The sequence below is a fragment of the Amblyomma mixtum genome, chromosome 1, assembly GCF_055824585.1.
Source record: "Amblyomma mixtum isolate Tamu chromosome 1, ASM5582458v1, whole genome shotgun sequence".
In the NCBI taxonomy this organism is placed as follows: Eukaryota; Metazoa; Arthropoda; class Arachnida; order Ixodida; family Ixodidae; genus Amblyomma; species Amblyomma mixtum.
Window position 1 is genome coordinate 156,128,571 of NC_143012.1, and position 22,765 is coordinate 156,151,335.

Consider the following 22,765-nt stretch of genomic DNA (forward strand, 5'->3'; position numbering starts at 1 on the left):
TGTATGCAACATTGGTGGAAACTTAGTGGCAGTTTACCGGTAACCCTCAAGAGAAAAGTATACGACAGCTGTATCTTACCGGTACTCACCTATGAGGCAGAAACGTGGAGGCTAACGAGAAGGGTTCAGCTTAAGTTAAGGACAATGCTGCAAGCTATGGAAAGAAAAGATCAGTGTTACGTTGGGAGACCGGAAACGGACAGAGTGGGTGAGGGAACAAACGTGGGTTAATGGCATCCTAGTCGAAATCAAGAGGAATAAATGGGCATGGGCAGGGCTTGAATATGAAGGCAGGATAACCGTTGGTCCTTAAGGGTAACGGAGTGGATTCCAAGAGAAGGCAAACATAGCAGGGGGCGGCAGAAAGTTCGGTGGGCAAATGAGATTAAGAAGTTTGCAGGGATACGGAGGCCGCCACTGGCACAGGACAGGGCTAATTGGAGAGACATGGGAGAGGCTTTTGCCCTGCAGTTAGCGTGGTTAGGCTGATGATGATGATCAGTGGCTGTCACGTCTTCTGTCTGTTGTCCTGACTGGCTCCAAGTCAGAGCGCCATGTTGAGTGCAGTCACAGCAAAGCCACACTGTTCTTCTGCTGAAGCCGAGAGAAGAGTGCATTTCATTAGTTTTCCACTTCACATTTATGAACCCTTTCTCACGGGCAACCTGTAGAATGCCTCAGTTTCTTTGGCACTTGGCTACTGAACCCAAGGTTGCAGGAGCCACCGGGGTGGCTCAGTGGTTATGGTGCTCGGCTGCTGACCCGAAAGACACGGGTTCGATTCCGGCCGCGGCGGTTGAATTTCTATGGAGGCGAAATTCTAGAGTCCCATGTACTGTGCGATGTCAGTGCACGTAAAAGAACCCCAGGTGGTGAAATTTCCGGAGCCCTTCACTACGGCGTCTCTCATAGCCTGAGTCGCTTTGGGACGTTAAATCCCATAAACCAACCAAGGTTGCAGGATTGATTTCTGGTTGTGGCGCCGCATTTTGATTTCGATGCATTAATTTATATTCGTAGTTAGTTGCATAGTCAAGTTCTGCCCTGCAATATATAGTATTCGCTTTGCAGAGCTCTAATTCTGTGGCGGTGCTTGTATGGCGCATCTCAAGCAACCAAGAAAATCAGGGATGCACATTACAAGAGTGGTGTGTCAGTGCACATCTGTTGGTTCAGCCAGCCTAGTTTTGCTACCCACCTGGTAGTTGTGCTTTTGTTTGCTGTAGTGTGTCCTCTGATATGAACGTAGAGGACATGCGCTTGCTGCCGTCCTTTTCCAACTGCTGTGGGGTGTGTGTGCAGTCGCTGAGCTTCGACTGCAACTTCTTTGTGGAGTACTTTGCCATGGACCTGCTGATGGAGAATGGCGAGTGCCGGGGGGTGATGGCCCTCTCCATGGAGGACGGCACCCTGCACCGGTTCCGGGCCAAGAACACGGTCCTCGCCACTGGGTAGGCAGCTCCTCCTAGAAACGTGCACTCGCTTGGAAATAAACAGAACCTGCTTATTGCTAGACTAGATGGGACCGTGTAAATGTGTGTAAGGGCTGCACCCTGTTTTCTCGAAGGAAATGTTTAAAATAAAAAAGATCCGTGCAAGGTCCGCACCTCGAAAATTGGCCATTGAATCTAAAAAAAGTGTCAAAGACCCCTGAAAAAAACTAAAAAATTGCTTGTATTGCGGTAAATTTATTTAATACTAGGCAATGAGTTCCTGATTTTGATATGAGAATGGGGTAACAATGCTTTTCTTGTTTCCATTCATGCTTTGTTGCATGGGGCGTCAAAGCAGAACTGCTTCTGAATGTTAACGCCCTCCCACATCCTTCACAATGCAACGTGGTGAAGCACCACCCCTACCGTGTCACACCCATCATACGTGGCACTATCGCCTGTGAAGGGACTTCATCGCTCGAACAGCAAATGGCACATGAAGAGTGCGCAGTTTCAGTGCACTGGTGAAAGAACGGATCCACATGTGTCAAGTGAAGGAAATGGCGCTGAAGTGGCAAGCAAAACAAAAGGGGGGGCTGAAAGAAAAACACCAGCAGTGCACCAGTGAGCATCCAAAATCAGGCTCAGCTCGGTGACTAGGTTGGCTGGCTGATGCGGGCTGGTCGAGGCGTTGTCTCTGCAGGCTGTCGCAAAGCTCAGAAAAGCAAAATCGAAACTAAGCAGTTGAGTGTTCTTTGATACGGGGCCACCCGTTTGTTGTGATGCGTGTGTCAAGGGTGTAGCATGGAATTGAGGCTTTGAGTAGGGCTGTTTCAATTGTCTCTTGCCGCTGTGGTCAGGAGCAGCCTCCTTTCAGGAGCCTGTTCGAATTTGCCAGTGTGGGACCCGCAGTGTCTGAATTAGCAAGAGTTTGATGCCATAGGCTGAAATGGGCACTGGCCGGGGCTGAACAGTTAGTTCAAATTATCCATATTTCCGAATTAACGAGACGAGCTTCTGCTGTAGTTGTTGGATAGCAGCTATTTTTTGTTTCGATGCATTGGGTAGTTTGGTCAAAATAAAATGCAAAGCACAAGTGCGAGCAAGAGGCCCATGGCCCTTGAAAAAAAAAAATTTATTAACAAGGTAGCAATCTGCCCAAGATTTGCAGGTTCGATTGCAAGCCTGTATTAATGAACGCTCACTCCTGGCAGGCTCGCATGGTGTTTCATCTTTACCTTTACGTGCCACAGCTGATGTGGCCATGGCTGAATTGGCCGTGGCAGGTGGGGGGCACGGCAGCAGCCTGTGCTGATCGCTGGAGGGTTCTGTGCAGGGGCTACGGCCGTACCTTCTTCTCGTGCACCTCAGCGCACACGTGCACGGGTGACGGCAACGCCATGGTGACCCGGGCGGGCCTGCCCCTGCAGGACATGGAGTTCATCCAGTTCCACCCGACGGGCATCTACGGGGCCGGCTGCCTCATCACCGAGGGTGACTCTCTTCTTCCCTCCGTGTCCGACCTTGTCCCAAAGTATCAGGGCAGCGTAGGACGCACAATTAAAGGATGTCGGGGAGCGTGCATGCAATGTAATGCAACAGGCGGTATACATTGTGTCCTCCCCTACCTCTTTCATTTCTTTTCAGGATTAGAGCAATGAGAGACAAAAATATGAACCAGGAGGGGGGAAAAGTGCAGTGACCACATAGGGGTTTCCTCACAAGCAGGAATAAAGGAAAAAAGACATTGAACTTGCACAATGGGTAGTGGTTCCTGCTGCAGTGAATGGTTCATGGTTAAAAGGCATAACCAGGGAAGGGAAGTGAAATGAGGGGCTCGTTATAAATATGACAGAAGCCAACAGCCACAGAAACCAAGGGGCACAGGGGATTTTTTTTTTACTTCTTTTATTTTATTTTGTGGTGTTGATCAATTTAGAATATTACTGAATATGTTATCGCTTAAGCTAATTGATTAGAAAAGCAGAAGAAAAAACAACCACATGCCGCCGGTGGGATCCGAACCCACGACCTCCGAATTACGCGTCCGGTGCTCTACCTCTGAGCTACGGCGACGGCTGTCAATTCTTCTGCTTTCGGGGGTATTTATGTTTCACAAGTAACCTAACCTTGAGAGTGTTCATCAGCGCCACCCACGTTCATAAGCGGCGGACGTAGAACGTCCTGAGTTACCGCAGGTGTGACGTAGAACGTCATCGAACGGAGAGGGTGGAAGCTGCGTGAGAACCCTCTTATGCTTCCTTTGGCGTCAAGGCTGCCAGAACCGAGGCCCTCGATAAGCAATTAAGCAAACAAGGGAAGTGAAATGAGGGGCTCGTTATAAATATGACAGAAGCCAACAGCCACAGAAACCAAGGGGCACAGGGGATTTTTTTTTTTTACTTCTTTTATTTTATTTTGTGGTGTTGATCAATTTAGAATATTACTGAATATGTTATCGCTTAAGCTAATTGATTAGAAAAGCAGAAGAAAAAACAACCACATGCCGCCGGTGGGATCCGAGCCCACGACCTCCGAATTACGGATCCCACCGGCGGCATGTGGTTGTTTTTTCTTCTGCTTTTCTAATCAATTAGCTTAAGCGATAACATATTCAGTAATATTCTAAATTGATCAACACCACAAAATAAAATAAAAGAAGTAAAAAAAAAAATCCCCTGTGCCCCTTGGTTTCTGTGGCTGTTGGCTTCTGTCATATTTATAACGAGCCCCTCATTTCACTTCCCTTGTTTGCTTAATTGCTTATCGAGGGCCTCGGTTCTGGCAGCCTTGACGCCAAAGGAAGCATAAGAGGGTTCTCACGCAGCTTCCACCCTCTCCGTTCGATGACGTTCTACGTCACACCTGCGGTAACTCAGGACGTTCTACGTCCGCCGCTTATGAACGTGGGTGGCGCTGATGAACACTCTCAAGGTTAGGTTACTTGTGAAACATAAATACCCCCGAAAGCAGAAGAATTGACAGCCGTCGCCGTAGCTCAGAGGTAGAGCACCGGACGCGTAATTCGGAGGTCGTGGGTTCGGATCCCACCGGCGGCATGTGGTTGTTTTTTCTTCTGCTTTTCTAATCAATTAGCTTAAGCGATAACATATTCAGTAATATTCTAAATTGATCAACACCACAAAATAAAATAAAAGAAGTAAAAAAAAAATCCCCTGTGCCCCTTGGTTTCTGTGGCTGTTGGCTTCTGTCATAACCAGGGAAGGGTCTTTATGGCTCGGGGATGGTCAGCCCCACATGCAGTTACCCTGCACCCTTAGAGCCAAGAATTCTGCGCTGCTTTCAGCGGGAAGTCGGCAGGCATACATGTTATTGAAACCGAACCAGTTTGCATAGTATCTCATCGTACATAGTAGCACTGCAGTGACACTGTTTTTCTTTTTTCATTTTTTCGCACTTTCTAATATACCTCTGTGCAGTGTGCCCTTAGAGTACCTCTCCGAGGCCAGAGAAGACACTGCACTGCTTGAATTAGTTTACGCCTCTACCACAAGGTTAATGTCCATTGAGACAGTGATCATTGAACTCCATGGGGATTGCCCAGTGCCATACAGAGGTGTTTGTATCACCACTGAAGTTGATGGGGATCAACTCAATAATAGAGGTTGGCAAATGACCACTGGAACCTGAGGGGCTGTTGGGAGCAGCCTTGCAGTTGCTGGTGACCAGTGGATTCAGCGTGTGTGTGTGTTTGTGTGCAGGCTGCCGTGGTGAAGGCGGTTACCTGATCAACAGTGAGGGGGAGCGTTTCATGGAGCGGTATGCGCCCATCGCCAAGGACCTGGCATCGCGAGACGTGGTCTCTCGGGCCATGACCATCGAGATCCGAGAGGGCAGGTCAGTACCAGGGGGAGAGGCACCAGCTGAACAGCCTCCTGTCTGTCACCAGCACTTGGCGACCGAGTGGTTCTGTTGACCAGTCACGGAATGAAATCGGCACTTTGAATGGCTGTCATTGGAGGGCCTTGCAGATGCTGCGAGACCTGCGGGTGGTTCTTGTTTAGTTTTGCGATGGGTGGGCTCTAGCAGATTGGCATTTTTAGTGTAGTCTATGTCATGTGATGGCGTTGCAGTGAAGAGGCAAAACAGAGGTGAACACAGGGCAGGATGGGTGCAGATGACAGTGCAAAACCATGGGGCACAAACATTAAGGCTCTGCAGCGAGCAGCTTATGACTTCAGTGGTACCACCCTCTTCATGGCTTGCTCACTGTGATGCGTTTGGATTCTTTCACCTACTGCATTGTGGTTTCTCTAGCTAGTCACCTTGCAGCACATGCAACAAAACGTAACCCTTTTGCATCATGCCCTGCGTGGTGTCACAGTTGCAGTGACATTGCACATCTGATGAATGATGGTGAATTGCATTTCACAGGCCTGTCAATGCCTGGAAATATCCAGATCGGTTGTCTTACATGCAGGAGAACATGGTGGCACTTACAGTATTTACTTGTGTAACTTTCGCCCTTTTTTTCTTTTAAGTTAAGGTTCCTTAAATCGGGTGCACAAGCTACACGGAGGTTTCACGAACACGTCCTAAAAATCTCTACGAAGGTCATAACGTGCAATATATACTGTATATTGCCACCTATCCTTCGACCCCCAGCTGTCATTCCTTGCTGGCCGGGAAGAAGGAAAAAAAAGTTGTCTCCAAATTACAAGACGCATACGCCCCGCCCCATGTTACATAGTTCCCCACAAGATGGCGTGACGGCACAAAGTACTTGATGAAAACTACAAATAAAAAAAAAGACATCCTGTATGCTCCTTGGTTTCGGTGACTGTTGGCTACCATCGTGCATGTCATAATGAGCACCTCTTTCCATTCCCTTGCCCCTCGAGTAAATGCGGTAATAACCAGAGGTGTATGCGTATCATTTTTCCAGCTGCAAGGCAGACATAGATGACAAGCGGCTTTTTTTTTTTAAATAAACCACTACCACTCCCACAATAACAGTTGTCTCCAAGTGGAATACAATGACTGAATATGTGTACTGTAAGCTTAAACTGAAGTCGAATGCTTCTACACAAAGTGTCTCGCCGCGGTGGCTCAGTGGTTACGGCTCTTGGCTCACTGCCACGCAAAGCTGCCTTCATGCCAGACTGTTCGAGGTCCCTGCTTCTGGAGGGACGCGCGTGGCTCCACCGCTGGAACGTAACTTTGGTAGGAGCCAAGAGGTGGAGGCACTCACACTGCCCATGTGACTAAGCCCCTCATTGGTCTCCCCTCTCCACAGCACGAGGCAGGCTGCTGAAAATGACTCCTAGGCCCACTCGTTGTGTGGCAGGTCAACGTGCCACAAGAGCAGGTTTTGCAGCAAGCGGTGCGGTGTGCATGGTTATGCACCAGTGTGTCCGTACCTTAACTGTATTGAGATTGTGTATCGGACTAAGCCTCGAGGTTCTGAACTCCCAAAATGACTGGCATGGGGGAAATCTGGGATGTGCTGTCTGTGTGGACTAGCTTTTGGATTGCTGCCCAGTTGGCCTGAACGGCAGGATTCCATACGGGCTACAAGTTAGTGTGTTGTTAAGGTGCTTCGCCTTGATGGTACACCAGTGGGTTCCTTGACACTGGGGTGACAGTCAGTGGAGCAGAGGCTGATGGCTGGAGTGGCTGGCCCATTGCAGGGGCTGTGGGCCGGAGAAGGACCACGTGTTCCTGCAGCTGCACCACCTTCCCCCCGAGCAGCTGGCGACACGGCTGCCGGGCATCTCGGAGACGGCCATGATCTTCGCCGGGGTGGACGTCACCCGGGAGCCCATCCCTGTGCTGCCCACTGTCCACTACAACATGGGCGGCATCCCCACCAACTACAAGGGCCAGGTACGCCAGGGGCACGATGGGGTTGGTTGGTAGGGGGGGTCAGATTGGGTGTGATGCCTGCGTTCAAGGAACTAGGAGGCTGCAGTGGCTATTGCAGCTGTGAACACGTGAACTATGGCACAGCCACAATGTGCAAAGTGCTCATAGTAGATGGAGTGGGTGAGAAGTATGAGATACTCGAAAGCAGGAGTTCCATGGAGTCCGCTTTGGTTGGGGAGCATCAGGTGTTCAAAAAAGGCTGGGAAAAAAAAAAGTTATGATTGCCTAGGTTAAATGGCATCATTATGAACAGAGCTGTCATTCGGGGTCCTCAAGGTCACTCAGTTCATCACATTGGTTGGCTTGCTACTTTCTTCTTTGTTCACGCCTTGCAGTGTACTGCTGCTTTGAGAAAATATTTTAGTTGTGTGAAAAAAAGAATTAAGAAAATCGCCTATTAGGAGTAAAGATTGCTTCAAGATTAAACTTAAAGGTGCACTAAAGAGGATTTGGGCTTGTCTTTTTACCGCGGAAACTTGATCTGCATGCTCCGAGCGTTCTTAGTAACTTCGAATTATTTTCCTGTGCGCTTGATTTTCCTATTAAATCGGATTAAACGTCTCTCCTCTCGCCTTTCTTTTTTTTTTTTAACTGATCTCCGAGAGTAGGAGGTGTTTGACCAACGGGTGGAATGCCTTTCAGCTAGTTGCATGTTGGCTTCACTTTGATTCTGTTTTGTTTTTCAGGTTTCCGTGAATAAATAGCTTCAATCACAGACAACATAGCCGCAAATTGGACCCATGGAAACAAAAATACGGGGAGACTCTGCTTTCGGTTGGTTGGTTGGTTGGTTTATGGGGCTTAACGTCCCAAAGCGACTCAGGCTATGAGAGACGCCGTAGTGAAGGGCTCCGGAATTTTTGACCACCTGGGAATCAGTAACGTGCACTATATCGCACAGTACACAGGCGTCTAGAATTTCGCCTCCACCGAAATTTGACCGCCGCGGCCGAATTTCGTTGAAGGTGAAATTCTAGAGGCCCGTGTACTGTACGATGTCAGTGCACGTTATCGATTCCCAGGTGGTCAAAATTTCCGGAGCCCTCCACTACGGCGTCTCTCATAGCCTAAGCCTCTCATAGCCATAAGCCAGTCCGATTGCGCTCGCCAAGCCGATTCCATTTAAATCCAAGATGGCGCCTTTCACGGTGGCGGCAGAGGGGTTGGTAGTGACAGTGATGCCTGCTCGTGTCTATATTAGGCTGAAATAACAAACTTTCTGTTGCAAAACAATCATCACAATATTGTTGGCATCTATTTTAGTCCGAAAATTCTAACTTTTAGATTCTGCAAAGTCCGAAGTATCGGTCATGAAAATGTACACGTTCCTATGAGGTGTGCGATGGTTCCTTGGCGAAGTCCGAAATATCGCGCTAATCCGAATTATTGGAGTCCGAGATATTCGTTGGCCACTGTACTACGTATCACTCTGCTGATGGCACAGCGGCAAGCCACCACGCAACTGGCTGAAAGGCACCCCTCGCACATTGGTTCACTCATCCTACTCTCGGAGGTCAGTTAAAACCTTCCCATGTTCCCACTGAGTGTAAAACAACAGCCTGTACATGGATCTATAGCTCTGGAAGGGCAATTGCACACTCACCGCTGTCGCATGCACAATGAAAATAAGTTGATGCATTTGAAGCTGTTTCAGGTTAAGTGTGCCCCATATCCTACAGGTTCTCACCCATGGGGAGAAGGTGGTGCCCGGCCTGTACGCAGCGGGCGAGGCTGCCTGTGCCTCGGTGCACGGTGCCAACCGGCTGGGGGCCAACTCGCTGCTGGACATTGTGGTGTTTGGCCGGGCCTGCGCCCACACCATCGCCAAGCAGTGCCGCCCAGGGGACAAGGTGCCCGACCTGCCCAGCGTGAGTGGTGGCATTCGACCCCCCCCCCCCCTTTGAAACACCTCTCACACATGGAAGCGCAGCTGGTCACCTCTGTGGCCGTGCCATTGTGTGTCGTCATCCTTGCAGTGACTGTGCCTCCTCAGTGTTCATGCTGTCCCTTTCCCTCTGTTGCAGAATGCGGGTGAGCAGTCGGTGGCCAACCTGGACAAGCTGCGCCATGCGGACGGCTCCCTGCCAGTGTCCAAGATCAGGCTCAACATGCAGAAGGTGGGTGTGCGAATATTCAAAATTTTTGGAGTAGTGAAGGGTATGTCCTTCTGTTCAACTCGATAAACAAATCAGACCGAATCTGTTGTCAGGTTTTGTAATAGTTTTCAAATAATTGGCACGAAGTTCAAATAATACATGCCATAGTTTGTTTTATGAAGACCGTTTCAAAAATAAGGTCCACTCTGGCTCAGCGCAGCATGCTGCCACAATCGGTCTCTGCGCAAGGACAGGCTGAGCAACACGACATGGTCCATTCGTGTTGCGGCGTTAATAACTGTTGTACATGTGGCCTTTAAGTTTGGGCAGTGCGACAAGGTTCAGGCTGCCTTAGCAAACCCTGCCTTCATGCCCGATATCAGAGGCCACGGCTGAAGCACTCAACTCAGATTTGGCGCTACTTCATTCGCTGTGTCGTCTGTTGCTAAAGGTAATTTTCCTCTTTGTATGATATCACTGAAATAGAGCTAATATACTGGCTTCATGTTTCATGTCCCCTAGTAAAGATCAAGGTTGCGTTTTTCAACTATTTCAGCTTTAACTTCATTACCTGCAGTAAAACCTCGATAATGTGAACTCTGATAATTCGAAATCCAGGATAATTTGAATAATTCATGCAGTCCTGTAATTTGTAAGCAAATTTGAGCGGATAATTAGAAGCGGCAGCATACAGCAGTCCAATTCATTCAAAGAACTCAGGTGCTGTACGAGAATGTCCAATCTCGATTTCTCTGCAACCTGATGAAGCGATGGCCTGGAGGCAGTGCTGCAAAGCTGTGTCGATTAACAGTGCTGATGCTCGATATGCAAAGTGCCCCAATCCTAGTACTCTCAGCACTAAAAGGTGGTAGGGTTTTAATGTAGTTAAACTGCGTAGACTTGCGGAAGCATGTGTTTAGCCTCGTTGGCTCGTGGTCTTCCTTTTCTGGGTCATCGGCATGCCTGGCGACGATGTTAGACTCAGGTTAAGCTCTGATCAAGGTCAAGCTTATCTGATGAGCTCACACTGTATGGAAGCTGATGAAGACAACGATGTGCAATGCACGTCGTGAGAATGTGTTGCAGTTTGACACGAGGCGTGATCGGCTGCGGCGATAGCCCAGTGCTCTCGTGCAGTGGCCAGCGAAGCTGATCTGTTCGCGTTGGCAGGCTGGCCACTTGCAGCACACTCAATCAGCTATTGCTGATGGCCCCATGTTTGGTGGCAGTGGAGCTGTTTTTGTTCAGCAGAGTGATTGGTGGCCTGGGTAGCTACCAGAAGTTGGTCTCTGGCAGAGGCTGACTGTGTGCTGTGTGGACTGCCTCTGAGACGTGGGGTGTCTCGACAAAAGCTGGGCTAGCATGCTTCTCTACCTGTTGGTCTCCCAGTCTGCCTTGGTGCTCAACTGGCTTTCCCCTTTGCAGACAATGCAGCAGCACGCAGCCGTGTTCAGGACGGGCGAGAGCCTCCAGGAGGGATGCCGCAAGATGGACGGTGTCTACAACGAGCTGAAGGACATCAAGGTCAGCCTGCCTCTCTGGTGCATACCGGGGGTTCTTCAGCAAAAACCTCATTGGAAGCCACACGCTGGTGGCTCCATGGCTTCCGGTAGTATACTGCCTTGGCATGCTGGCAAGCTAACCATGCAGGTCTGGAATTTGTCACCTTGCTCCCACAGCTCCTACTGCATAGCCACAGAGGGTTGCGCTGATACTGGTGAGCGAATCCCGGATATATCGAACTCAAAGGTGATAATTGGTGGGACACTTAAGCTGTGCCTTAAGGGTATGACGTGATAGCTAATGCGATAATGGCCACATATGGAGGATTGGGCATACTGTACTTGACACTGATAGATCCCTGGCAGACCCCATACCAATCCTAGCGCGCTGCTGAGGGTTCGACCCGGCCGCGGCAGTCACATTTCGCTGCAGGCAAAAATGCTAGAGGCCCATGTGCTGTGCGACGTCAGTGCACGTAAAAGAACCCCAGGTGGTCGAAATTTCCGGAGCCCTTCACTGCAGCGTCCCTCATAGCCCGAGTAGCTTTGGGATGTTAAGCCTCCTAAACCTCGACTTTGGTCAGTTGGCGGTCCCTTTAAGTCTTGGTCATTCTTTTACTACGTGATGTAGTGCCCTGTTCTGTACATCAAAGTGGGTGTAATAAGGGTGCCCGTGGCAGAGTACTTACTAAGTTACAACTGGGCATGATTTACAATAAAAGATTGTTCTGTGTGTTTTGTGGCGCAGGTGAGTGACCGGGGCATGGTGTGGAACACGGACCTGGTGGAGGGCCTGGAGCTGCAGAACCTGCTGCTGTGCGGCCGCCAGGCCATCTACGCAGCCGAGGCACGCAAGGAGAGCCGGGGGGCACACGCCCGCGAGGACTTCAAGGTGAGGGGGGGGATCTAGCCCCGTGACACCAACTGGGTGGCCTGGTCTGCAGTTTTGTGTTCATTCTTCCAAGCTCATTAATTAGTTCAGCCTACTTACATCTCTGCCCCAATGTGCACGCAAAGGCTCGTTGGAGAGAGCACTTCAGAAAAAAACAAAACAGATTTTGTTCTCTAAGACGCGTCTTGGGACATTGCAGTGGCGCTGTTGTTACGTGGAAACTTTTTTTATTGTGCGAGTTATGGTTTAGGGCCAGCAAAAACTACATAACTGGTAGCATGGTTTTATAAAAGCTTGGTTAATGAAACGCTCTCATTAACTGGCACGCCATCTAAGTTATTGTGACTAGGGTAGTTGCAGCATGTCCTTTAGGCTTGCATAGGACAGAAGCAGCAAGAAACCTCAAGCTGTGTAGGAAACTGTGAAATGGCCTGTTGCCGCAGTGAGACTGGTTTTGTTGAATGTCTGTTTAAAAAGCACTAGGTGCATATAGCACTACGGAGTTGCTCGGGCTGGCATTAATGGCTGCCGGGCCCTTCCAGGATCGCATTGATGAGTTCAACTATGCCAAGCCCCTGGACGGTCAGCAGAAGGTGCCCATGGAGAAGCACTGGAGGAAGCACACTCTCTCAGACATGGACGTTGCGACAGGCAAGGTGAGTGGTTTGTTGGAGGAAGAACTACAGCAGCTCCTTCATCACGAGTAGCGACTGCACACTGACCTGTGTGTACTGCTTACTCCCTTGCAGGTCACGCTGAACTACCGGCCAGTCATCGACGAGACCCTGGACCAGAAGGAGTGCAAGATGGTTCCACCCGCTGTCAGGGTGTACTGAGTCACGTGGAGTCACCACGATAACTTAAGAAGCGCCACATTGTTTGTTAAAGGACGGACGAAAGCCAAGCACGCACACTTGTGTTTCATAGGCCCTCATTTTGCGCAATCGGGACAAAGCATCGAGGTTATACAATGTCTTTCAGCACTCGTCACACAAGCCCGCTGTGAGGGAGGCACGTCACCCAAACTCCTGTGACTCCTTGTACATAGATCTGGTTGACGAGTCCCCCACCCCCCCATCTCGTTTTGTTCTGCTTTGTTACCGGTGGCTGCTGTTAGCATTGTTTAGCCCTTTCTAGACGAGACCGGTGTAGGGCAGGACTGTTGTTGCACTACTGCCCACAACAGCCTTTGGAATAAAGGAAGGAAGAGCCAGTTGACGCTGCTCCCGTGTGTGTTTATTGTCCTCACTGCTCCTCGGACACAATGTGCTTGATGCGCAATGGCTTGACTTCGACAGTACCAGGACGGCTGTGGGCCTGGCGGTTGGCTTCCCTGCAATGCGAGAGTGCTCATTAGTATGACATACAAGGATATGAGAAACGTGTGCAGGAGTCAAGCAATGCGATTTCAGCTGCTGGAGATGGAGGTGTGCAGCAGAATCAGTATAGGGCAAACTGCTCTACCCCAGCTTGCCTTTCAAGACCAAACAAAATGCACGAGATAAAGTTGCCTCTTTCATCCTTGAGACCTTCACGGCTACTTCTCTGGATGAATGACGAATCAACCGACGACAGTGAAGTAATTTATAATTGAATTTCTTCTCTCATGCTGTTTAGGTCACGTGAGGCATGAAAGAAATTGTGCCACTGTCTCATATTTTTTTCAAGTAGCAACCACTGATAAGTCGTCATTCCAGCTCTTGAAGCAGGTTGGCTTCAGAATTAAAACTACACATCAGCGATTATATTGCACTGTTTATTCGTGCATCATGTGACCTGAGCACAGCTTGCACATAGCCATTGTTTCATAGTTCAAACCGAAATGACATTGAGAATTCAGCTTTAAATAATTCAGCAGTCTTAGAGGAACACCGTGCAGTGATCCATGTCGTCTTGCCTCGTTAATATGGACACTTTTGCTCAGGAACCAAACTGGCCATAATGAAACGTAACAAATGATGAGAAAAGAAACTGATTAAAGCCACTTCAGTGCATAGTGGTGTGCTGGGAAGTGGAAATCATGGAGGAAAAAAAACTGAGGAGGGAGCGTCCGGCGACAACCTTGAAGCCTGGTCTAAACAAGTAAAGATATAGCAAAAAAAAGAGTGTGTCCCCCCGTGATCGCACCACGTGATAGCGTGCGGTAAAGTCTAGCCCCGTTGTGCGCGCGCATGCGCCGATTAGCGCGGCAGACTAACTGTAGAGCAACTTCCTTGCTGTAGACGCCCGCGCCGCGGGTCGCGCATACGCGCGCACTAAAACATACCAGAATCAAAACATAAAGGACTGCCTCGGAGAGCGAAAAACTGAGGGAGAAAACGACTTCAAAACACTCGGCTTGCGAACGCTGGCCGCGTGACGTCACGCTCCCTCCTTAGTTTTTTTTCCTCCATGGTGGAAATGGCAAAATCGTCGGAGCTTGAAGTGCACTACCCTGGTTGCCATTATATTTCGAAAATGTGGTCCAGTCTGAAGTGCCCGGTGGTCCATGAGACTTGACGGTGTCTAATGGCGTGACGATGTATGTCCTACCACAACATGCTGGCACTCTGTCGGCTAACGGTTGCTCAATGTGGCTTTCAACATAGCACACTGGCACTGTAAGGCATGACACCACAAACAATGACTCTAGCATTTGCACTTTTACTTCACTGTGTGCTGGTGTCCTGCTCACAAAGCACACAAAAGATCTGGTTGTTGTAGTCCAGGTTTTATTCTCGCTGTCAATATCAACGCGACGAAAATGCATGGGCCCCAATTCGGTCTGTGCATTTGCACCCTGTCCATTGCCTGGACAGTTACCGTATATGGCCGATTATAAGTCGACCCCCAAACTCGCGACCCCCTTTGGGCAAAAAAAAAAAAGTTGGACTCCGAATTTAGGTAAGACGCTGCCACACCCAGCGGTCCTAGCTCACCCAAAAAGTTTTTCAGGAGGCCGAGTCATAAAGAAACATTTATTCGTTCACGAGACATCTCGCTCGTCGTTGCTTGTGATAACAAGTTGCTATCATATTAAAACAAACCTTTGGTGCATGTCTCAATTAAATTCAAGTTTTTTTTAAGCAGATCCACTTTCACACCGTGTCTAACAACTATTATAAAGTTAAGAGCGCATGGGGCGTGATATTATCCGCGACTTGGTGAAAATTACTTTTAATCCCGCATATACGTCAACTCAACTCCAATTATAAATCGACCCCCCAAACTTTGGAAGAAATTTTTTTAAATTGTCGACTTATGTGCGGCAATATACAGTAGTTCGCATATTAATGGGGCGTAAGTGCATTGAAAAGGTTTGATTGGAGAGGCCTTTGTCCTGCAGTTGGCATAGTAAGACTGATGGTGATGAATTTCAGTCTTTCAGAAAAACTGGGCATGACTGTGCACCAAGCGGTGGGCTGCAGAAATATACAAGTCAGCCTCCCTGCATGCACCTATACTCCCCATGGCATGGGGACAAGGGTCTGCCTCCCCTTGGCCGCAGAGCCATAGAAAGCTTTGCAGGGCTGCGTTTCACCTCCCCGTCGCTAAGCAGCTACTTGGAAGAACTGCGAGTGATCGGCGATCTTACTTTCATCAGGTGTGGTATGTGGGAAGGCCCATTAGCGTAATTTCGCATGAGGACCATGCCTAGTAATGTCCCAATGTGACTGACCCACGCAATAAACAACGAATAAAGTGAAGACAATGCCTTTGCACTGTTTTCCTGACACTTCAAACTCGATCGTCGGATAATCTGACCAGACAATGTGGTTTTACCACGGTCTGATTTATGACAGTCGCTGGTATTCCGTCGCGACCTAATATTGGGAAATCTTTGAATCTCCATTTCTCGAATCGAATATGAACCTAACGACAATTATGTTCGCTTCGTATTTGAAATTAAGAATACAGTTTGCTCACCTCTACAAGTTATGACGCAACACTGCCCGGATCGACCTAACACACGCGTACCAACAGCCCCCCGCGAGCAGCAGCCCTTGTTGGAGGGGGACGTACCTGCGTTTCTGGGCCATGAGCATGGCGTGCTTCTCCTTCTGGGCGTTGTAGATGTGCTTGGGCACGTGCCGGTGGCGGGCAATGCGGCGCACCTGCGGGTGCTGCTGGAAGCGCTCCTTCAGCTTCTCCTGGTACTGGAACGCCATCTGCTCCCGGTGGCTCAGCTGCGTGACCACCCCGCCCACCACCCGTGAGAACACTGCACTGCACTGGGCACCCGATATGCCTTACACCGTGCCCTCAAAATGTGGCTGAAAGAATCTGCTACAGAAGCTCTGTCGGGGCTAGTTGGTGCATCGTTAATGCAAAGGGAGCGCAGAAAAGACATGGACAAAGACACGTCTCTTCGTCCATGTCTTTTCTGTGCTCCCTTTATGTTAGAGAATCTGCTGCGGTAGGACACAAGTTAAAAAAAAAAAAAAAAAAAACTCCAGTTGGTAACAGTAGGCCACAGTCCGCATCATCCTTGTTACTCCACAGATCAATCATCATCATCAGCCTGACTACGCCCACTGCAGGGCAAAGGCATCTCCCCTGTCTCTCCAAATAACCCTGTCCTTCGCCAGTTGCAGCCACCCTATCCCTGCAAATTTCTTAATCTCATCCATCCACCTAACTTTCTGCCGCCCCCCTGCTACGCTTGCCTTCTCTTGGAATCCACTCCGTTACCCTTAATAAGGACCAGCGGCTATCTTGCCTTCGCATTACATGCCCTGCCCAAGCCCATTTCTTCTTCTTGATTTCAACTAGGATGTCACTAACCTGTGTTAGTTCCCTCACCCATTCTGCCTGCTTCTGATCTCTTGACATTACACCTATCATCATTTTTCTTTCCTTAACTTAAGCTGAACCCTCTTTGTTAGCCTCCATGTTTCTGCCCCATAGGTGAGTACTGGTAAGATACAGCTGTTGTATACTTTTCTCTTGAGGGATATTGGTAAACTGCCATTCACTTGGGCTCTCCAGCTCACTCACGCTTGGAGGTTACCAGGAGAACAAAGTGCACAATATGTGCTCAGGCACTCAAGCTTGGCTGTGCATAGCACTGCAAGGAGGAAGAAGAGATTCTGAGGAGAGGAAAGACAGCTTCATTCCTGCAGTACTGGTCGGTCTTGTCCAACAGTGCAAAATGTTCTTTCACTGCTATATCCTAAAACAAACAAGTCAACACCTGATGGAAGCCAACAGTCACTGAAACCAAGCTTAGGGGATCCTTTTTTTTTTTTTCAATTTGTGGTGTCAATTAGATTAAAAGTACACTTATTTTATCATGGAAAGATAACAAAGGAGAAGAAAAACAATGATATACCGCTGGTGGGATCCAAACCCACAACCTCTGAATTCCATGCCGAATGTTATTAATTTCCAATTAATTGACACCACAAATTGGAAGAAGAAAAACAACATCCCTTATGCACTTTGGTTTCGGTAACTGCTAGCTTCTGTCATGCATATCATAATGAGCACCTCTTTTCCCTTGTCTGCTTAACGGTAAACACCTGCGACATCAGAGCGAGAGCCCCTCGAATTTTTCAGTGTCAAAGACTGACCGGGAAACACTGCTTAGCAGTTCTGCCAACATGTCAGAAAGCGAAATTTGTGACTGTTGAAGAAACACTGGATCACTTGGCATGTAGTGACCCTGAAGCAATGCACAGCCTAAGCAGCTGGCTAGTCAGGTGCGAGCCAATTCTGCACCTGCTACGCCAGTTACGGCAATAGAGACTCGGTCCCTTTGAGAAATGAAGATTTTTGTGCAGTTGTCAGAGAAGGCAATCAACTGTGAGGCAGTCAAATGCAGAGCAGCTATCAATCACTGTAGATCGCGACAGGGAGCTGAAAGCTCGCACATGGCGGAGTAACCAAGCACACAATTGCCATTCTCTCTGTAGAGGCTCGAAGAAGCGAAAAACGGCTACCATTTCCTCTCTACGCTACTTCAGCCTAATCCAACTGGCTGGACTAAATATATAGGCATGCCAAGCAAGGAATGGGACGCACCACTCCCAGCTTCTGGGAGGCGTAGGCCTTCCAGAGGCGGATGTTCATCTCGTTGGAGCCGCTGACAATGTACCGGTTGTCGAGCGACCACAGGACACAGGAGAGACGCTGCATCCTCTTCGTGTGGTACACCTCCCTGCGACACACAGGCAGCATAAGCAGAAGCACTCCCAGTCCTCTGACAACTGTCCATCAGTGTCCATCGACAAACACTTGGCAGAGGCTTGAAAGACAGGCACCGCGCGAAAGACGGGCATGCCTGCTGTAATAGAAAACTATGCTACAAAGTAAATGATGCTGTACTACATTGTGCAGTGACTGTGCAGCGACTCCATGCAAAGACCAAACAGGCCTGTAAAACGTTCGTGCCGGATAACCTCACTGCACCATTTAAGGGAGGATGGGGGTCTTCGTCATCATCATCATCAGCCTGAGTACGCCCACTGCAGGACAAAGACCTCTCCTATGTCTCTCCAATTCGCACTGTCCTTTGCCAGCTGCGGCCACCGTATCCCCGCAAACTTCTCAATCTCATCCGCCCACCTGACTTTCTGCCGCCCCCTGCTATGCTCATTGGCCATGATGAGGGTCTTAAATTTTTTTTTTTTTTATTTCTTACCATATCTTACTGAAACTTAGCAGTAGTTATATTATAGAATGCTGATTTCAAGCATGCATTCAGATTTCAAATATCTCCCCTGGAAGGAAATATATGGCAAAATAACACATCCCAATTAGGTCATTTCTTAATGGTCTTTATAGTAATTTATCAGTTAAAAAATTTTTTTTTTAAAGATAAGCAGACATCTGCAAAGGCCCACAGCACATTCTGAAGCTAACAAAATGCCTATAAAATCACAAAGTGAACAAGGGAGAGGAAAGCCTCAGGGCGCTTGCCAACATTTGGACAAGACCTCGTCTGGGCATGCCTACAAAGTCATTTTGTTGATCATGTAAATAAGAAAGAATAATGTGCGGTAATTAGCCCACGCTTGGCCTAATTGCTAATTTATCATGTTTAAAGGAAAAGAAAAGCTTTAATATATGCCCTGAACCTTTGGAAATGCCTACATGTTCTTAAATACCTTTTTAACTGATAAATTACTATAAAGGCTCACGAGAAATGGCCTAATTGGGATGTTATTTTGCATTAAATTTCCTTCAAGGTGAGATATTTGGAATCTAAATGCACAATTGAAATCAGCACTCTATGATACACCTGTGTGCCAAGTTTCAACAAGTTAATTCGACAAAAAAAAAAACAAGTTTTTAAAACCATGATCACCCCTTAGGGGGATGCGGGTCTTAAAACTATTGTTATTGTACTAGTAGAATTCTTATTAAAGTCACTCTATAAGTGTTCTGTTTTTTTATGTAGCGTCCAAATATGCAATTTTATGATTTTAAAACTGGCCTCTTCATTACAGGCCTTCAGCCCAAAAATGTTTGCGAATAAGGTAGTTGAAATATTTACAGAACTGAATCATCCAAGATGCACTTTGTGCGGTGATGCTGTTTTTACACTTGCCTCAGTAAAAATACATTGGTAAAAAAATATATATGAATACAATGTACAAACTAAATTGGCTGGTAATTTATGAAAACAACTAAATAAATTCAATTCATAATGCAAAAACCACTAAAATTAGTGTCAGAGCACACCACTGTGCCACCTGAATAAATTGCTACAAAGCTCATTTCAGTTGCCCGAGGCAAACCAGAGAAAAAGCCCATAAGTCAGAGACTGCATTTGTAAAATCACAAACAGAGATAAAGAGGCCTGTTAAGTCACAGGAATTCGATTTATGGGAAAATGCCTGTAGCGTTTGCAGCACTGATGTGATGACATTTTGAGAGCTGCCAACGAAAGGGCATAAAAAAAATCTTTTAAATGGCAGCAAAATGACAGCGATTGGAGAGCAGTTTCAGAACTGCAATCACGTGAAGTGGAACTTATTTCAAAGCTTGCACTTTGTTTTTCAGCCGTATTAATTTTTTTTGTACTCTGAGATCATTTTAAGTGTGGATATTTTGTGGTGATATAGCCTAAACAATATTTAGTACGAAAGACTGCATTTCGAACAATCGACTTTCTCACAATCTTCTTTTAGATCTCAAGACACACATTCACCCTTAATCTTCAAAGATAGTATCTAGATAAGCGAAACACTCAAGGACGTGTAAGCCAGTACTATGTGGAAAAAATGCTGCAGGAATTACTAGCACTGTAAACACTACACATCCACTGCCCAGTAATAAACACATTAAGCACTAACAGCTAAGTTTCACTTCTTGGCCATTCCTTAGTTTATTTTCATTTCTTTATGAAAAGCCATTAAGCCCGTATGCAATTCATGCTACAATTTTGTTCTACCAAATGTCTTGAAATGATCTCCAAGAAACCTCTGCCAGACATCCTGGAACTAGCTGCGCACAAACATTCAAAATTTCAAACAGCTTGCAGACAGTATTCCGTTTTCAATTTACTCTCAATGCACACGAATATACTGTGCTAAACTAAAAAGCAAAGATCATCAAATTTAAAGACTGAGAGGAATCGCCCTGAACATTACACACAGCTTGCAGTGTTTGCGTAGTTTCATGACATGCTAGTTTTATTAACACTGATAAAATCAAAACTATTCTGCCGTTTCCCTCACAAATGGCCTACTACACGGTATACATACTTCTAGCCTGCTGGTTCCCTTTAAATACTGTCTGGCTCGGGTGCAAAGCCTTAGCGTGGTGACAACAGCAAACAGGGCCGCACTGACAGTCAGCCATACCTGCTGCGACCATAGTCGGTGCTGAAGATGCGCACTGTCTTGTCGTAACTGCCGGACACAAACTCCTTCCCGGTGGGCGAGTAATCAACGTCCATCACTGCCACCAAGACAAAACAGAACAACAATGAGGGAATCAAACAGGCAGCCTGTGACCTGCCATCCTGCACTGGGCACAGGTAAGCAGCAAGATAAAGAGTTATCAAAACAAAACAGGAGAGATTCAAGTTCTCTCGGCTTCTACATTATCATGTGTGCTACGTTTCCTTATGCTGTGTCCATTGTGCAAGAAAGGGATGTGGTGCAGGTAGGTTGAGAGTGCTCATAGTGTCAAAAAATTAATCTTATAAGAAGAGAGATGCAGCTACAGAAACAGGTTAAAATAATCAGCTGCATTCCTTGTGATCCTAATGCACGGCAGGGTAAACAAAACAACCACATTGTTTGAAATTCACTGTTTTTATGTGAAAAACTACGCCAGAAGACAATGATAAAGGACACATGGGGGCATTCCTTTGTGTCCTTCAACAACTGGCCCCCACTACGGCACAGTCAGCAACCCACCAGAGAATTACGCCCCTACCCTTGTTGCTATCAGGGACACACACGTACCCCGCTTCAGGCCTCACTTCCAAAGTCCGTGTCAACAAAAGTCACGCACACTTCACACTCCGACAGACCCACAGCGGTTTGTGCACAAGTAGTGCTTCACTGGATGCTTAGCCTAGGACTGGTGAACAAGCGATATAAGACTTCAAAACCGAACTACCCAATACATTCCTGCACCCCTGAGACCTGTAATCTGAATCAGTAGCTGCCATAGTTTAGCAACCAAAGCAGCTCCGCACACATTATTCTCACAGTATGCGGTGCATTTGGTGAACAAAAGAAGCAGACCATTCTAAAGTGAATACAACAGCCAGATTAACAAAAACTGCACTAGCTAAATCACAATGAGAATGAGGTTGAGCGCTGCTCAAATAAGTGAAGTATACCACTGCAAATGAGCAGCTTTTGCCAAAAATGCACAGTCCACTGGAACTGCCCTATGACTATGCAGCATGACTCATTTTGCATATCAGGGCTCCCAATCTTCAGAGGGTGAAAAGGACTCTTGTCACAACACCTCTAGAGCTCATGACAAAGGCTCTACAAAGGCCCTTGTCAGAAGGCCTTCCAATGTCACGCTGTGTTCTCGCAGCACTCCTGCAGACAGCTAAGGCCTGACCGCAACTGTTATACATATAAGGCCACTACAGAGTGCAACACATGGAGCACAAAACTATAAAGTACAACAAGTTAAGTGGATCTGAGTCTGTACCAGAGCAATGTCTGTGTCTGGATCCAGGCCTGAAGTTGATAAAGAAGCAATGGATGATGGTTTAGTTTGGTTTGGTTTATGGGGTTTAACGTCCCAAAGCAACTCAGGCTATGAGGGACGCCGTAGTAGAGGGCTCCGGAAATTTCGACCACCTGGGGTTCTTTAACGTGCACTGACATCGCACAGCACACGGGCCTCTAGAATTTCGCCTCCAAAGAAGCGAAGCACGAATATTCAAACAAAACGAATGGCAAGCTCCACTACTCACCAGCCGAGACGTGATCCATGTGGACGCACAAAGCTGACTTCAGGTTTCGCATGTCAAAGGTGTACAAGCTGGGGGAAGAAGAAGATAAGGCACAGCCGTTGCAATCAACCTGCCTAAAAGGCTCCTCCTGTTCCTTGACCACCGTATACACTGACACAATAGGTAATTAGAATCTGAATGGAATCGAAAATTCATTTTAACCATGCAGAGCTCGATTGGTAAAAGAAGCCAAAATACACTTGAAGTAGACGAGACCGACAAGTGGATTGAAGTGTAAGTTAGCAAGTAAGCCCACTCATTATACATGGTATTATAGATTATGCATGGAAATATACTCCAACTTCTCAGCTGAAACACTTGGACAAAGAGTACAATGGCTGGGCCACAAACAACACTTTCAACTGTGAATATTCGAAAGCCCATACATATATAGCACTGAAAGGTGCACAGAAATTGAAACGCACACTGCACATCTGCATGTGCTTTCACATTCGAGCACGGGCACACCACACCACCCTGATCACTGCTTTGTCACAGGACACTATTGTCAGACGGCAGTAGTTTCTTCCTTTATGAACATC

The 22,765-nt window shown here is 47.5% G+C and overlaps 2 protein-coding genes across 3 annotated transcripts in view; one reads left to right on the plus strand and one right to left on the minus strand.

Moving 5' to 3' along the window:
* Window positions 1-13,027, plus strand: part of SdhA (succinate dehydrogenase, subunit A (flavoprotein)) — a 33,937-nt gene extending 20,910 nt beyond the window's left edge. Inside the window, exons 7-16 of one of the 2 annotated variants that reach the window (XM_089558724.1) lie at window positions 1,303-1,451; window positions 2,770-2,927; window positions 5,156-5,291; window positions 7,085-7,280; window positions 8,999-9,187; window positions 9,344-9,436; window positions 10,841-10,939; window positions 11,666-11,809; window positions 12,352-12,465; window positions 12,559-13,027. In XM_089558724.1, coding sequence (XP_089414850.1) covers window positions 1,303-1,451; window positions 2,770-2,927; window positions 5,156-5,291; window positions 7,085-7,280; window positions 8,999-9,187; window positions 9,344-9,436; window positions 10,841-10,939; window positions 11,666-11,809; window positions 12,352-12,465; window positions 12,559-12,645 — 1,365 coding nt within the window. In that variant the 3' untranslated portion in view covers window positions 12,646-13,027. Of the gene's footprint in view, window positions 1-1,302; window positions 1,452-2,769; window positions 2,928-5,155; window positions 5,292-7,084; window positions 7,281-8,998; window positions 9,188-9,343; window positions 9,437-10,840; window positions 11,025-11,094; window positions 11,141-11,665; window positions 11,810-12,351; window positions 12,466-12,558 lie in introns of those variants that run through there. The other variant, XM_089558734.1, reaches the window with a different exon arrangement.
* Window positions 13,024-22,765, minus strand: part of LOC149369461 (DDB1- and CUL4-associated factor 13) — a 28,457-nt gene continuing 18,715 nt past the window's right edge. Inside the window, exons 7-11 of the mRNA XM_089558747.1 lie at window positions 22,185-22,252; window positions 20,599-20,695; window positions 17,813-17,948; window positions 15,812-15,975; window positions 13,024-13,142 (exon numbers count right to left, since the gene is read on the minus strand). Coding sequence (XP_089414873.1) covers window positions 13,055-13,142; window positions 15,812-15,975; window positions 17,813-17,948; window positions 20,599-20,695; window positions 22,185-22,252 — 553 coding nt within the window. The 3' untranslated portion in view covers window positions 13,024-13,054. The remainder of the gene's footprint in view (window positions 13,143-15,811; window positions 15,976-17,812; window positions 17,949-20,598; window positions 20,696-22,184; window positions 22,253-22,765) is intronic.